At 37.9% G+C, this 12,268-nt stretch overlaps 1 protein-coding gene across 3 annotated transcripts; it reads left to right on the forward strand.

Moving 5' to 3' along the window:
* Window positions 1-10: 10 nt before the first annotated feature.
* On the forward strand, window positions 11-11,854 carry LOC122828693 (UDP-glucuronosyltransferase 2A2-like). 3 transcript variants are annotated; one of them, XM_044112493.1, is made up of 8 exons: window positions 11-42; window positions 461-1,325; window positions 7,269-7,895; window positions 8,298-8,446; window positions 8,532-8,663; window positions 9,770-9,857; window positions 10,241-10,460; window positions 10,800-11,854. In XM_044112493.1, the coding sequence occupies exons 2-8, from the start codon at window positions 608-610 to the stop codon at window positions 11,080-11,082; spliced, it is 2,217 nt and encodes a 738-aa protein (XP_043968428.1). In that variant the 5' UTR covers window positions 11-42; window positions 461-607; the 3' UTR covers window positions 11,083-11,854. The 3 variants fall into 3 exon arrangements, with proteins under 3 accessions (XP_043968428.1, XP_043968426.1, XP_043968427.1); XM_044112491.1 differs by lacking the exons at window positions 7,269-7,895; window positions 8,298-8,446; window positions 8,532-8,663; ... (1 more) ...; window positions 10,241-10,460; window positions 10,800-11,854 and adding exons at window positions 1,422-1,570; window positions 1,699-1,830; window positions 2,798-2,885; window positions 3,224-3,443; window positions 3,991-4,559 and having other exon boundaries at window positions 21-42; window positions 1,131-1,325; XM_044112492.1 differs by lacking the exons at window positions 11-42; window positions 7,269-7,895; window positions 8,298-8,446; ... (2 more) ...; window positions 10,241-10,460; window positions 10,800-11,854 and adding exons at window positions 1,422-1,570; window positions 1,699-1,830; window positions 2,798-2,885; window positions 3,224-3,443; window positions 3,991-4,559 and having other exon boundaries at window positions 1,151-1,305.
* The last annotated feature ends 414 nt before the right edge of the window (window positions 11,855-12,268 follow it).

The raw sequence follows: 12,268 nt of genomic DNA on the forward strand, positions 1-12,268 counted from the left end.
GTGACTTAACTATTAGGAGAATTTTGAAGAGACAAATTCAAGGTGAGAGACAGCTATGACACAAAATCAAATATCCCTGGAAAATTCATTGATAATGATAAGCTAATGATAATAATAATCTCAAATTATCATTCAAAAAAGCAACAAAAAATAAACACTTGCACCGGATATAAAACAAAAGCACAATGGAGATTGTATATTTTTACTCAAGGGCAAATATACATGCTCATAAACTTGTGAGTAAAAATTACCTTTAAAAATGTGGTAACAGTTGGAAGTTGAGCAGTGACAAGTTGTATCTGGTAACCTTTAAAATCCTTGAGAAATCAGACAAAAAGATGGATAAAGAAAAACTAAATACTGAATAACCAGGCTCAACTATTCTCAATGTCCAAGCTAATTATTTACCGATTTGCAATTTTTTTTAACATCTCTTAGTGTCCTTTTTGTACATTTGCAGGTATAAACACTTACCTCTTTAATCGTTTTCCTGGTACATCATTCGGTACAAAGAGGAGAAGGTCATCGTTCATGTGGTTAATAAGTATCTGTATAGTAGACCTATTAAAAAGACCACAGCTGGTGTATCTACAGTCACAAAGCCACCATGGAGCTGCGTCTCTCCATCTGCATCCTGCTGCTGCTTTGTGCTGCAAAAAGCTCAAATGGAGGGAAGATTCTGGTGTGGTACACTGATGTCAGCCACTGGATCAACATGAAACCAGTACTGGAAACACTGGTGGACAGAGGACACCAGGTGACGGTCCTGGTCCCGAGCACATCGCTGTTTATGAACAGCAGCGAACCGTCTCGCTTCCAGTACGAACCTTTTAATGTCAACATCTCCTTGGATGTTGTGGAAAGATTTATTGAGGAGTTCTTACATTTCAATATGTATGAGATGGACTTCATGAACCCTGTTCAGATTTACATTAAATTTATACGTTTAATGAAGCGCAACATGATGATAATTTTTACATTTTTGGACGGAGTGGTGAAATCGGAAACTATCATGAAGAAGCTGAGTGAAGGAAACTATGACCTGCTCTTTGCAGATCCGATGTTCGCCGGCAGCGACCTGACTGCGGACATTTTGGGCATTCCTCTTGTCTTTTCTTTACGTTTCTCAGTAGCTAATAACTGGGAGAGACTGTGCGGTCAGCTACCTGCTCCACCTTCCTTTGTCCCTGGTTCAATGAGCAAACTAACGGACAAGATGGATTTCTCAGGGAGACTGTGGAACGTCGTCTTCTACGCTTTGCAAGACCTTTTCTTGGAATATGCAATGTGGAAAGAGGCTGACAGGTATTACTCTGAAATCAGAGGTAAATAATCTAGAATTATCACAAAAATATAAAGACATGTGGATAATATTTTTGTCAAAATAGGTATCATAACCCTTCCATTGTCGACTGTAATAGGAACACCCACCAGTGCCTGTGAGTTGATGGGTAAAGCTGATATCTGGTTGATGAGAACCTACTGGGATTTTGATTTTCCTCGTCCACTCCTCCCCAACTTCAAATTTGTTGGAGGGATCCACTGCAAACCAGCTAAACCTTTACCAAAGGTGCAGCTATAATCCACCAACTTAATTAAACACTCTTAAATCTTGATGTAAACAAAGCCACATCACAAACACAATTCTGACTGAAGCCAACTAACTTTCCTGAAGCTGAAAATGTAACTATTTTACAGGAAATGGAAAAGTTTGTCCAGAGCTCTGGAGATGCTGGGATTGTCGTTTTCTCTTTAGGATCGATGGTAAAGAACCTGACCACAGAGAAAGCGAACATTATCGCCTCAGCGCTCGCTCAGATTCCACAGAAGGTCAGTGGGTCTCCAAATGTCAGCTGAAATCAGGATTTTACACCATAGTATGTACAGCCTGTCTTGCTTCATCATCATAATCTGAGTAGCACAGACTTATTGTCAACTTTAGATAAATTTTCCCAAACTGAGAATAGCGTTGAACCCAGATATTTTAATAGCTTTTATAAAAAATACAATATAAAAGCTTTTTTTTCTTACTCTGACATCAAATCAGAATGAACTTTTGATATTTAATCAATTAGGATTACTAAAACTATTTCTGTTTCCTAAATGCCCTAAATTCCCAGTGCCATTATTAATGCATAAACAACCACTCAGATCCAGGACGGTCTTGGCGCTGTTGATCAGCCTCATGTATCTGCTGCTCACTGTTGTAATGGCAAAGAAACAACTCACTATTCCAGAAAAACTGTTTATCCACCATCATCTGTGGCCATGCTAACTACCTTTATCATTCATGGCTAATTCTGCTAACAGAGAGCAATTGGGAGGGTCTGAGTAGTGCATACATGAGTGTGATTGGCAGTGCTAAAGTCCTCTGCCTGATTCTGATTGGTTCTGGCCATACTGTGTATTTTCTAGTTAGCACTGGGAGAAGGTAGAGGATCTTGATTTTTTTTTTTCACATATATGTCTCATACTATGATTTTTTTCACATAATGACAGTTTTAACAAATGTGTGAAAAAACTTTTTTTAATAACAGTTAAATGCTCCAGCTTTGAAATTCAGAAGAGCGAAGGCAGCTCCTTAATATTTGGTAAAATTATTTTAATACTGCATGGCTTGGGTCAAACCTTTTGGACATTACTTCAGACTTCTAGAAATAGTTTGCTGGACATTTGGCCCATTCCTCCAGACAGAACTGGTGTAACGGAGTCAGGTTTGAATTGAGATTGGGGCTTTGTGATGGTCACTCTAAAGCACTGACTCTTCTAGCCACACTGAAATGCTCTCTGTCTGCAGGTGTTATGGAGATACAGAGGGAAAATACCAGACACTCTGGGTACCAACACTAAACTTTATGACTGGATGCCCCAAAATGACCTGCTTGGTGAGTAGACCAAACGGCTTGAAGCAAAAGTATGGTACAGCAGAACATAATGTCTACTGGTAAATTTACAGTGACAAGACATTGTCAAAATGAAGTTTATGACACTAAAGGATGAGCAAAAACATAAGAAAAATGAGTGATTAAAAAAGCTGCAATGAACAGGATGTGCAACTGGTAGTGTGACAAAGGTCTGGACAGACTTTCTAGAACAACACTGTTTATAAAACTGCAGCAAGATGTGATTTTTATCTGGAGTGCCTTCGTGTATCAAAAAGCCTTTGTGTCTGAACTGTTATACACAAATTAACAATAAATGTGTTATAACTGGTTTCTACCAGGTCACCCTAAAACCAGAGCTTTCATCACTCATGGTGGAGCAAACGGGATCTATGAGGCCATCTACCACGGCGTTCCCATGGTGGGAATCCCCACGTTCGCTGACCAGCCAGACAACATGCTGCACCTGGAGGCCAAAGGAGCTGCAGTTGTTGTCAACTTGAACTTCATGACAACTGAAGCCCTCAGAGATGCAATCAACACCGTCATCAATGACAAATTGTAAGTTACTTTGTGCTATTGTTGGCCATTTATTGTACCGTTTATCATACACCGTGATAAATTCCAATTAATGCTATTAAAAAAACTATTATTCTGTCAAAGTTGTTTGTATTGACAGAATCTTTAGTCTTGCCATTTTCTCTGCTGTTTAATAAAGATACCAATAAATATTAATTTGTTTGAAAATGTGATACAAACCACACTTCGTTTTGTAGTAGTGCATTACAAATGGGAATACCAGTATTTGTGATTGCCATCATACCTACACATTTACCAAAAAATAAATTACAGAAATTTACAAAAAATACAGAATCATAATGAAAAACAGTACTATGAAATTACACTGTACATTTTATACCAACTGCTAACTATCTGTTATTTATGGGAGAGCCATGCTTGCAAATTACAGCCTGGAGTGGAAGAAAAAAAATGTCACAAAAGAAGGTGCACTGTGGAAACAACTGTTTTTAAAGGACTGTGATGCAAAGACCATTGTATACATTTTTTAAAAAGGTGATTGTTATTTTTTCTCCTCATCCATCAACAGATACAAAGAAAATGCGATGCGACTGTCCAGAATCCACCATGACAGACCCATGAGTCCTCGAGACGAGGCCGTCTTCTGGATCGAGTTCACCATGAGAAACAAAGGAGCCAAACACCTGAGGGTCCAGGCCCACGAACTCACCTGGTACCAGTACCACAGCCTGGACGTCCTAGCCTTCCTCCTTATTATTGGTCTCCTCCTCATCTTCATCCTCTTCAAGAGCTGCAGCTTCTGTTTCAAGAGATGCTGCAGCAGAAAACAGACAAAGAGAAAAGCTGAATAACAGACTGAAGTAAATAAATCTGATGGCTGAACAAAATGACATTTCATAACATAAAGTTGTACCAATATGTGTTGTATTCTTAAAATTGTCTTTAAAATATGCATAGTTCTATGGTTTTGTCTCATGTATTTCCATGGTTTTAATTGAAACATCTCTACCAAACCTTTTACAACTATCACAAATATTTAGAGAAAACATGGCACAAAATGTCTCTAAACAAATATTAGATTAACATATTGATAGTTATCAAGTGCTAAGCAACAGTTTGTTCATGGAAGTAGCATTATTAGGCAATCATTTTTTAATTCAAATTCATGTTTGAAATAAAACCTGAAATAAAAATCTTGTGTATTATGTGTGTTGAACACATAGTAATGAGGTTTCACGTTTAGTAGTAAAATATTATAAAAAAAACTAGAAAATTCCTGAAGAAATTTAACTGGGGCCTGCCAAAGTGTGCCCGTCGGTTTGGACCCAGCGTTCTGATGCTAAAAATTAGCATCAATGCTAAAGAAAGCTGCAATGTAATCAATAGCATGTGGAGAATCACAAGAATGTTAAGTAAGCTGGACATGCAACATTCAGTATGATAAAGTAAGTGTATTAGCTAAAAAAAATGAGCAAATTTGCTAATGTAAGCATAAATACTTTCAGTAGCATGTGGGGTATCATTAGAATGTTTACTGTCATTTACTTACTCCATTAAGTATACTAAACATGGCTAATAAGTCTGAAAAATAGGTAATAGCTTATTTAAACTAAAAGGCTAATCTGAGAGAAACAGATAATGCAGAATGATATCATTGCACCGCCGGGGCATATTGAGGCTTTTATTTTGAAATTTGCAGTACGCTTCATATTAAATGCCCACACTAATCCAATGTGTAAGAGTGCCTTGGATAAACCAGTCACATAAAGCCGAAAAGAGCAATTACATGATGTAAAAATTGCCAAGGCTTTTATTTAGAAATTTTTGTTAAGCTTCATTTGAAAGGGTCAAAGTCATCCCATGTGTAACAGTCATTGGATTAAATCAGTCATATGAAGCTCAAAAAAGCAATTACCTGATGTAAAAATTTTCAAGGGCTTTTATTTTGAAATTTTCAGTAAGCTTTATTTCAAAGGGCCAAACTCATCCCATGTGTAACAGTGACTGAGTTAAATGAGTTATATACAGCCCATAGCAGCAAGTAGTTCTAAAGGCCAGCTCAGTCCTCCTCTGTTTTAACATAGTTAGAACTACAGTGATGCGTATTTGTAGTCCTTAGCAGCTCTCCCTGCTCTGGGTTCCGTTGCTATGGTAAATAATCCTCTCTGCCAGCTGTGAGAGAGACATCCAGGGGGAGACAATTCTCTGTTTGAGCCAGCCAGTTTGACTAAAAAAAGCATTGCAAACAACTCTTTCCTGTTCGGGAACCGTAATACATATTTGAAAACCGTTTGAAGTGTATGAGAGGGCTATTTGTCGTCTCCAATAATCCCGCCCTTCATATCTCTACCTCACTCACAGTATTAACAGCGATGAGATAAAAAAAGTGTGTGCCAAGGTCTGAAATTTTTCAGAAATACATGGAAGTGAATCAGTGAGATCTGTCTGATACCCTGGCACATGACTTTGCTCTGAAGCACCTGGAGAGAAAACCGTAAGCGCTAGATAATTTTTGAAAACATTTGACTGGAGCAGGCATGCGTATCAATGTCATGACCGAGTTTCATACCAATCATGCAATATTTGTGAGCGTGAAGGTGAGTTAAAAAATTATTTGGGGTCAAAATGTCACTCTGACTCTCACTCTAGCGGAGCAGCATTTACACTCTGATTTTTAAAAAAAAATCAAAAACTTTGGGTCGCTTAGAAAGAAGTTGTGGACAAACCATAATTCATATCGATGTGCTGACTTCACTTTAAAAGAGATCACGGACGTATCTACAAAATGAAGTTTGAATGGTGTTTCTACATGAAGTTATGACGACACAGAAAATCCTCAAAAATAGGGTATTTTCAGGATTTAGTGGTTGCCTCGTCCCCTTGACGACCAGAGTTGCACCTGGTGAGCTCGTTAGTGATTTTGGGGTCGTATTTTGCTTTTTACTTTACGTCGCCATTGCAAGTCTTAAGGTATTCCACTGTGTATTATTTAATGGTATATCAAGGTTGGTTGATATCAATAATTATTGGATTAGTTTTTGTTTTATATATTTGAAATATTGTCAAATTGGTGTGACTGTTTTATGGTTTCTTCTTGATCTGCTGTACTAATTTTCTCCTTTCACTCCAAGCCGATGTTTTTTAAATTTTTAAACAGTTATGAAACAAAGTAGCAAAATTTTAAAACTGTTGCTGCCCAACTTGGACAACAGGCTTTTGCTAGGTAACCACAAGTTACTCAACAAGTTGTTGCTAGGTAACCAAGAAGCGAGTGAGTTGATGCCACCAACTTTTCTTAGCTAGCTGTGAGAGGTTACACAGCCAAAGCCTTTCCTCTGTCTAAATCCCCCAGAATGCTGCGTGATTCTGGATCGGAGTTCAGTGAAATTAGTGATATTCTATCAGTTGTATTATCTATAGATACTGATCACGTTTATCACAATATATAATATTGTTGACTTATTGCACAGTCCTAGCAGAACCCAGACTTAAAATGCTTTGTAAGATTTTGTGTTTTTTGCAGTGTACAGCCAGTTAAAGGCTCAATAAAGATCCTCCTGGTCATATGTGATTCACTCACTGCTAAGTAATCTGTTATAACCTTTTACCTCCAGCTGTTTTTAAGGGGTGAGGCGGTTATCTTTTGTACTTCAGTACCAACAGGACAGAGTCAGAGTTCATTTAGTTAATAAATATCTTTCAGGTGAACCGGTTGAAAAGACGGCAGCTGGTGTATCTATAGACACACAGCCACCATGGAGCTGCGTCTCTCCGTCTGCATCCTGCTGCTGCTTTGTGTTGCAAAAAGCTCAAATGGAGGGAAGATTTTGGTGTGGTACACTGAAGCCAGCCACTGGATCAACATGAAACTGGTACTGGAAACACTGGTGGACAGAGGACACCAGGTGACGGTCCTGATCCCGAGTGCATCGATGTTCATGAACAGCAGCGAACCGTCTCGTTTCCAGTACGAACCTTTTAATGTTTCTGTTCCACTAGAGGATATGGAGAATCTTCTGGAGGAGTTTAATCAGTTCTCTATGTACGAGATAGATCACATGAACTACTTCCAGATTTATATCAAATATATGGATCTTATGAGAACTGACCTGCAGAATGGTCTTAAGATGCTAGACGGCGTGGTGAAATCAGAAACCCTGATGAAGAAGCTGAAGAAGGAAAACTATGACCTGCTCTTTGCTGATCCCCTCCTGCCTGGCAGTGACCTGACAGCGGAGATGTTGGGAATCCCTCTGGTCTTTTCTTTACGTTTTTCCGTGGCTCATAACTGGGAGAGGATGTGTGGTCAGCTTCCTGCTCCTCCATCCTTCGTCCCTGGAGTTATGAGCAAACTCACGGACAAGATGGACTTCTCAGAGAGACTGTGGAACGTCCTCTTCTACGCCCTGCAGGACGTCGTGATCGACCATGTTATGTGGAATATGTTTGATGAATACTACTCAGAAGTCAAAGGTGAGCAATTCAACAAGAATCTTCAACATACATAGCACCCACAAGTCTGAACCGCAAGTTATCCATGCCACTGAACCGCCATCTTGGTAGGCAAATGCAGCACAAAGGATAGGTGAACCACGTCTTTGAGAGGCTGACAAAATGAAAATATGGGAGAACAGTTTAAAACTTAATAACTGTAATCCTTAATTGTTTACAAGCTAGTTGCTTGTTTATTGTTGCCATAGCAACTCCATAGCATCAGTTCGTTTCCCATACCTACCAAAATGGCTGTCAGCTGCAAAGGTCCTGGAGAACTATGTATTCACTTACGTGGCACATTAAGTTTGGAAATCGTTTTAGGGGAAGTTTATTAGATAAAATGCTTTGTATTTTATCTAATCTAATATCTAATTGTATCAGGAACACCCACCAGTGCCTGTGAGTTGATGGGTAAAGCTGATATCTGGCTGCTGAGAACCTACTGGGATTTTGATTTTCCTCGTCCACTCCTCCCCAACTTTAAATTTGTTGGAGGGATCCACTGCAAACCAGCTAAACCTTTACCAAAGGTAGGAGTTTTTTAAAACAATATAAATGAATCACATTCTGTCTCCATAAAAAAAAACACTGACTAAAACTTTACTGATATTTCAGGACATGGAAGAATTTGTGCAGAGCTCTAGAGAGAATGGCATCGTGGTCTTCACTTTAGGATCCATGATTAAGAATGTAACTACAGAGAAGGCAAACCTAATAGCTTCAGCCCTTGCTCAGCTTCCCCAAAAGGTTGGTAATATGTCCAATGACCTACATTTATCGTCTGATGCAACTTTTCCAAACTTGGCCCTGATCAGACAGGTACCAACGCTCTCCTCGAGGTTTATTAGCTTCATAGGTAACTATTCACTACTGGCACAAGCAGAATCTAACGTTCAATTTATCTGACCTTTATATATGCAAAAGAAAATCTAATTTTTCGATATAAACTGCTTCCAACTTAAAAAATGTCTGTAGATTTGACATTTTTTTCACTTTCTGAAAGTTAACTATATCCTGTCTCTTGTATAGGGTTGCTGTAGTTTGATATAAAAGGATCTCCTTAATAAATTAATTATAGCGCTGGTCAATATGGCTGAAAAACATCATGATAAGCATTTTATATCAGTCAATATCAATAATTATTCATTTGTTTTTGTTTTAAATATCTGAAATACTGTTTTTAATTGTTAAGCAAGTATGAGGCACAGTGGCGAAACCTTAAACTGCTGCTAAACAGATTGTTGCTAGGTAACCACAAATTACTCAGCAAGTTGTTGCTAGGCAACTAAAGAGTGAGTGAGTTAGTTTATGCTACCAACCTCACTGCAAAAGCACAAAATCTTACCAAGTGTTTTTGGTCTAGTTTCTAGTGCAAATAGCGTAGTAAACTTGAAATAAGATAAAACTAACAACATATAGAAATGTGTTTTGAGTTAATAATTATTGATCACATGTCTATCCAATATATATTGCTACTTATTTATTGCGAGCCCTACATTGTGTCATTGACTTTACAGCAATCCCTCTTATTGAGAATGCATGTAGTGGAAAGGAAAAACTCCTTTTTAACAGCAAGAAACAAATACAAGCAGCCATTTAAATGAACCTCGGTATGATTGATGAAGAAAACAAAAATGTCCACAGGGTTGGACATTTTTTTTTCCCAAGATAAAGTAGTTTAAATACTCAATAAATTCAGAAAAGTTAACCATTTTTATAAGCAGGATTTTGATTGACAATATGAATGACATTACTCAAATTTTCCAAACCTCCCGGCTCATCACTATGCAAGGATTGAAACATCAAAAACATTTAAACTCTGTTAAGCTGTTAATATTCTGTGTTGTTTGTAGGTACTGTGGCGATACAACGGTGAAAAACCCAAAACTTTGGGTTCCAACACCAGGATATTTAGCTGGATCCCTCAGAATGACCTGTTGGGTGAGTGAAGTTCATGTCATTCAGAGACAAACGCCGTGGCAGCAGAAATGTTGGGTTGATATTTTGCAGTCAGACTGCCTGTTTTTGCTGCCAACACTGAAAGGTGCTCAGCAGAAGTTACTGCAGAGTTTATGAGGGGTCAACCTGACATTTCAAGTTATTGATTGAATAAAAATGAATAAAAGCCAAGTTACTGTTTAAAAAAAAAACACGGTATTCGCCAAATCCTGTACAGTATAAACAGGGGTCAACTCACCGCTTGGTCTAAGACCATTGAAATGTCTATACAAAATAGTTTTTATCGTTATACGTTGCTGACCTTCAATGGCTTTAGTTTGAAAATTAACTCACACTCACAAGTGTCATGTTTTGTTTTCTACCAGGTCATCCTAAAACCAAGGCTTTCATCACTCACGGTGGGACAAACGGGATCTATGAGGCCATCTACCACGGCGTTCCCATGGTGGGAATCCCCATGTTTGCTGACCAGCCAGACAACATGGTGCACATGGAGGCCAAAGGAGCTGCAGTCATTCAGAACCTGAACTTCATGACAACCGAGAGTCTCAGAGATGCAATCAAGGCCGTCGTTAATGACAAATCGTACGTTTTGAATAACAGATATTGAGAAATTATCAAATCAGTTCATTTGGACGACTTAGAAGTTTCTGTTTTTGAAGAAATCGACAATACAAGTGTCTCCCAATGAATTTGCATATCACAAAGTGAATCATGATCTAATTTCTGTACACACACACACAAAAAAAATCACAACGTTTAGCTTTGTAAGCATAAATGTAAAAGTCCACATTTTCAAAATTGTTAAAGAGAAAAGGTGCTATTGTCTCTTGAATTGTTGTAAAGGGTTAAAAATGGCTGCTATCGTGGCGATCTCCCTACTTACTTAAAAACTGACAGACACTTGTACAAACTCATCCACAGATACAAAGAAAACGTGATGCGACTGTCCAGAATCCACCATGACAGACCCATGAGTCCTCGAGACGAGGCCGTCTTCTGGATCGAGTTCGCCATGAGGAACAAAGGAGCCAAACACCTGAGGGTCCAGGCCCACGAACTCACCTGGTACCAGTACCACAGCCTGGACATCCTAGCCTTCCTCCTTATTATAGATCTGCTCCTCATCTTCATCCTCTTCAAGAGCTGCAGCTTCTGTTTCAAGAGATGCTGCAGCAGAAAACAGACAAAGAGAAAAGCTGAGTAACAGACTTTAGATTTGAGTTTTTGAGATCTGGCACCTGTGTTTGTCACCACTGAAACTGGCTTCATGCTGCGTCACTGTTAACAGAGATGCGGGAGCTAAGAAGCCAGAATTTTATGATGGAAGTTTAAGGTCATACGACAAAAAAAGTCCAAAATAAAGCAATACAATTATTACTATATAACGCAAGAAAAAAACTTGTACGAGAATAAAGTCATAGAATAATAAAGTTGAAACAATATGAAAATAGTAAGAATATTTTGAGAATAAAGTTGTACGAAAATAGTGAAAATAATATAATATATATTTGGAGAATAAAGTAATAGTATCATGACCAATCAATGTTATTCCATTAGGTAGGTGAGGTGAAACTTTACATAGACAAACAATTAATATAAATATGATCCCAAATGGCTGAATGCTCATTATTTTAAATAGTAAAAACAACTGACTCAAGTACAGTATACTCACTACTAGGACAAAATTAAAAGAAATATAAATATAACAATGCTAAATTGAATTTTGGGTTCTTAAGGCGACGATAAGGAAGTCATAATATTATAAGAAAAAAGTTTTTAAAAAATAAAGAATAATGTCATATTTCTAAAATAAATTCATATTAGGAGGATATAATTCTCTCAATTTATGTATATATTTATATCTTAAGGTTGCCCCAAATACTCCGTAGCAGAATTTCAATATGGCGACGCCCATCGTCTGCAATTCCTTTACCGCACATAGAGCTTTAGAAGCGGTTTTCCTTTCTATATATATATATATATATATATATATATATATATATATAGAAAAAACCACCACTTTTAATTTGAGTCAGTATAAAAGCGCTTCATATAACATTGATGTGAGACGCACTTTTGCTTTTGTGTCTTGAGAAATAAACATGCTTTTTTTTTTCTTACTGTTGATGCTAGTAGCAAGCGGCCATATTGAAAAGTGAAGTCCACGGAACTAGTTGGAGTTGCTCTCAGTGGGAAATCCGACCTCTGATTTCATTCCAGTTAATTTTTCAGACTGGGAAATCGTTAATTCCCAGTTCCTGTACAACCGGAACAGCATCGGGTGTGTTGGGCTTTCCTGATTTGAAATGATGTCATTATACGTTGCACCTGCGCTAACTAGCTGCACCTGAAGCTAATTAGATATTATAAACTGAATCCTCGTTGGCTGA

Source organism: Gambusia affinis, linkage group LG03 (genome assembly GCF_019740435.1).
Source record: "Gambusia affinis linkage group LG03, SWU_Gaff_1.0, whole genome shotgun sequence".
In the NCBI taxonomy this organism is placed as follows: domain Eukaryota; kingdom Metazoa; phylum Chordata; class Actinopteri; order Cyprinodontiformes; family Poeciliidae; genus Gambusia; species Gambusia affinis.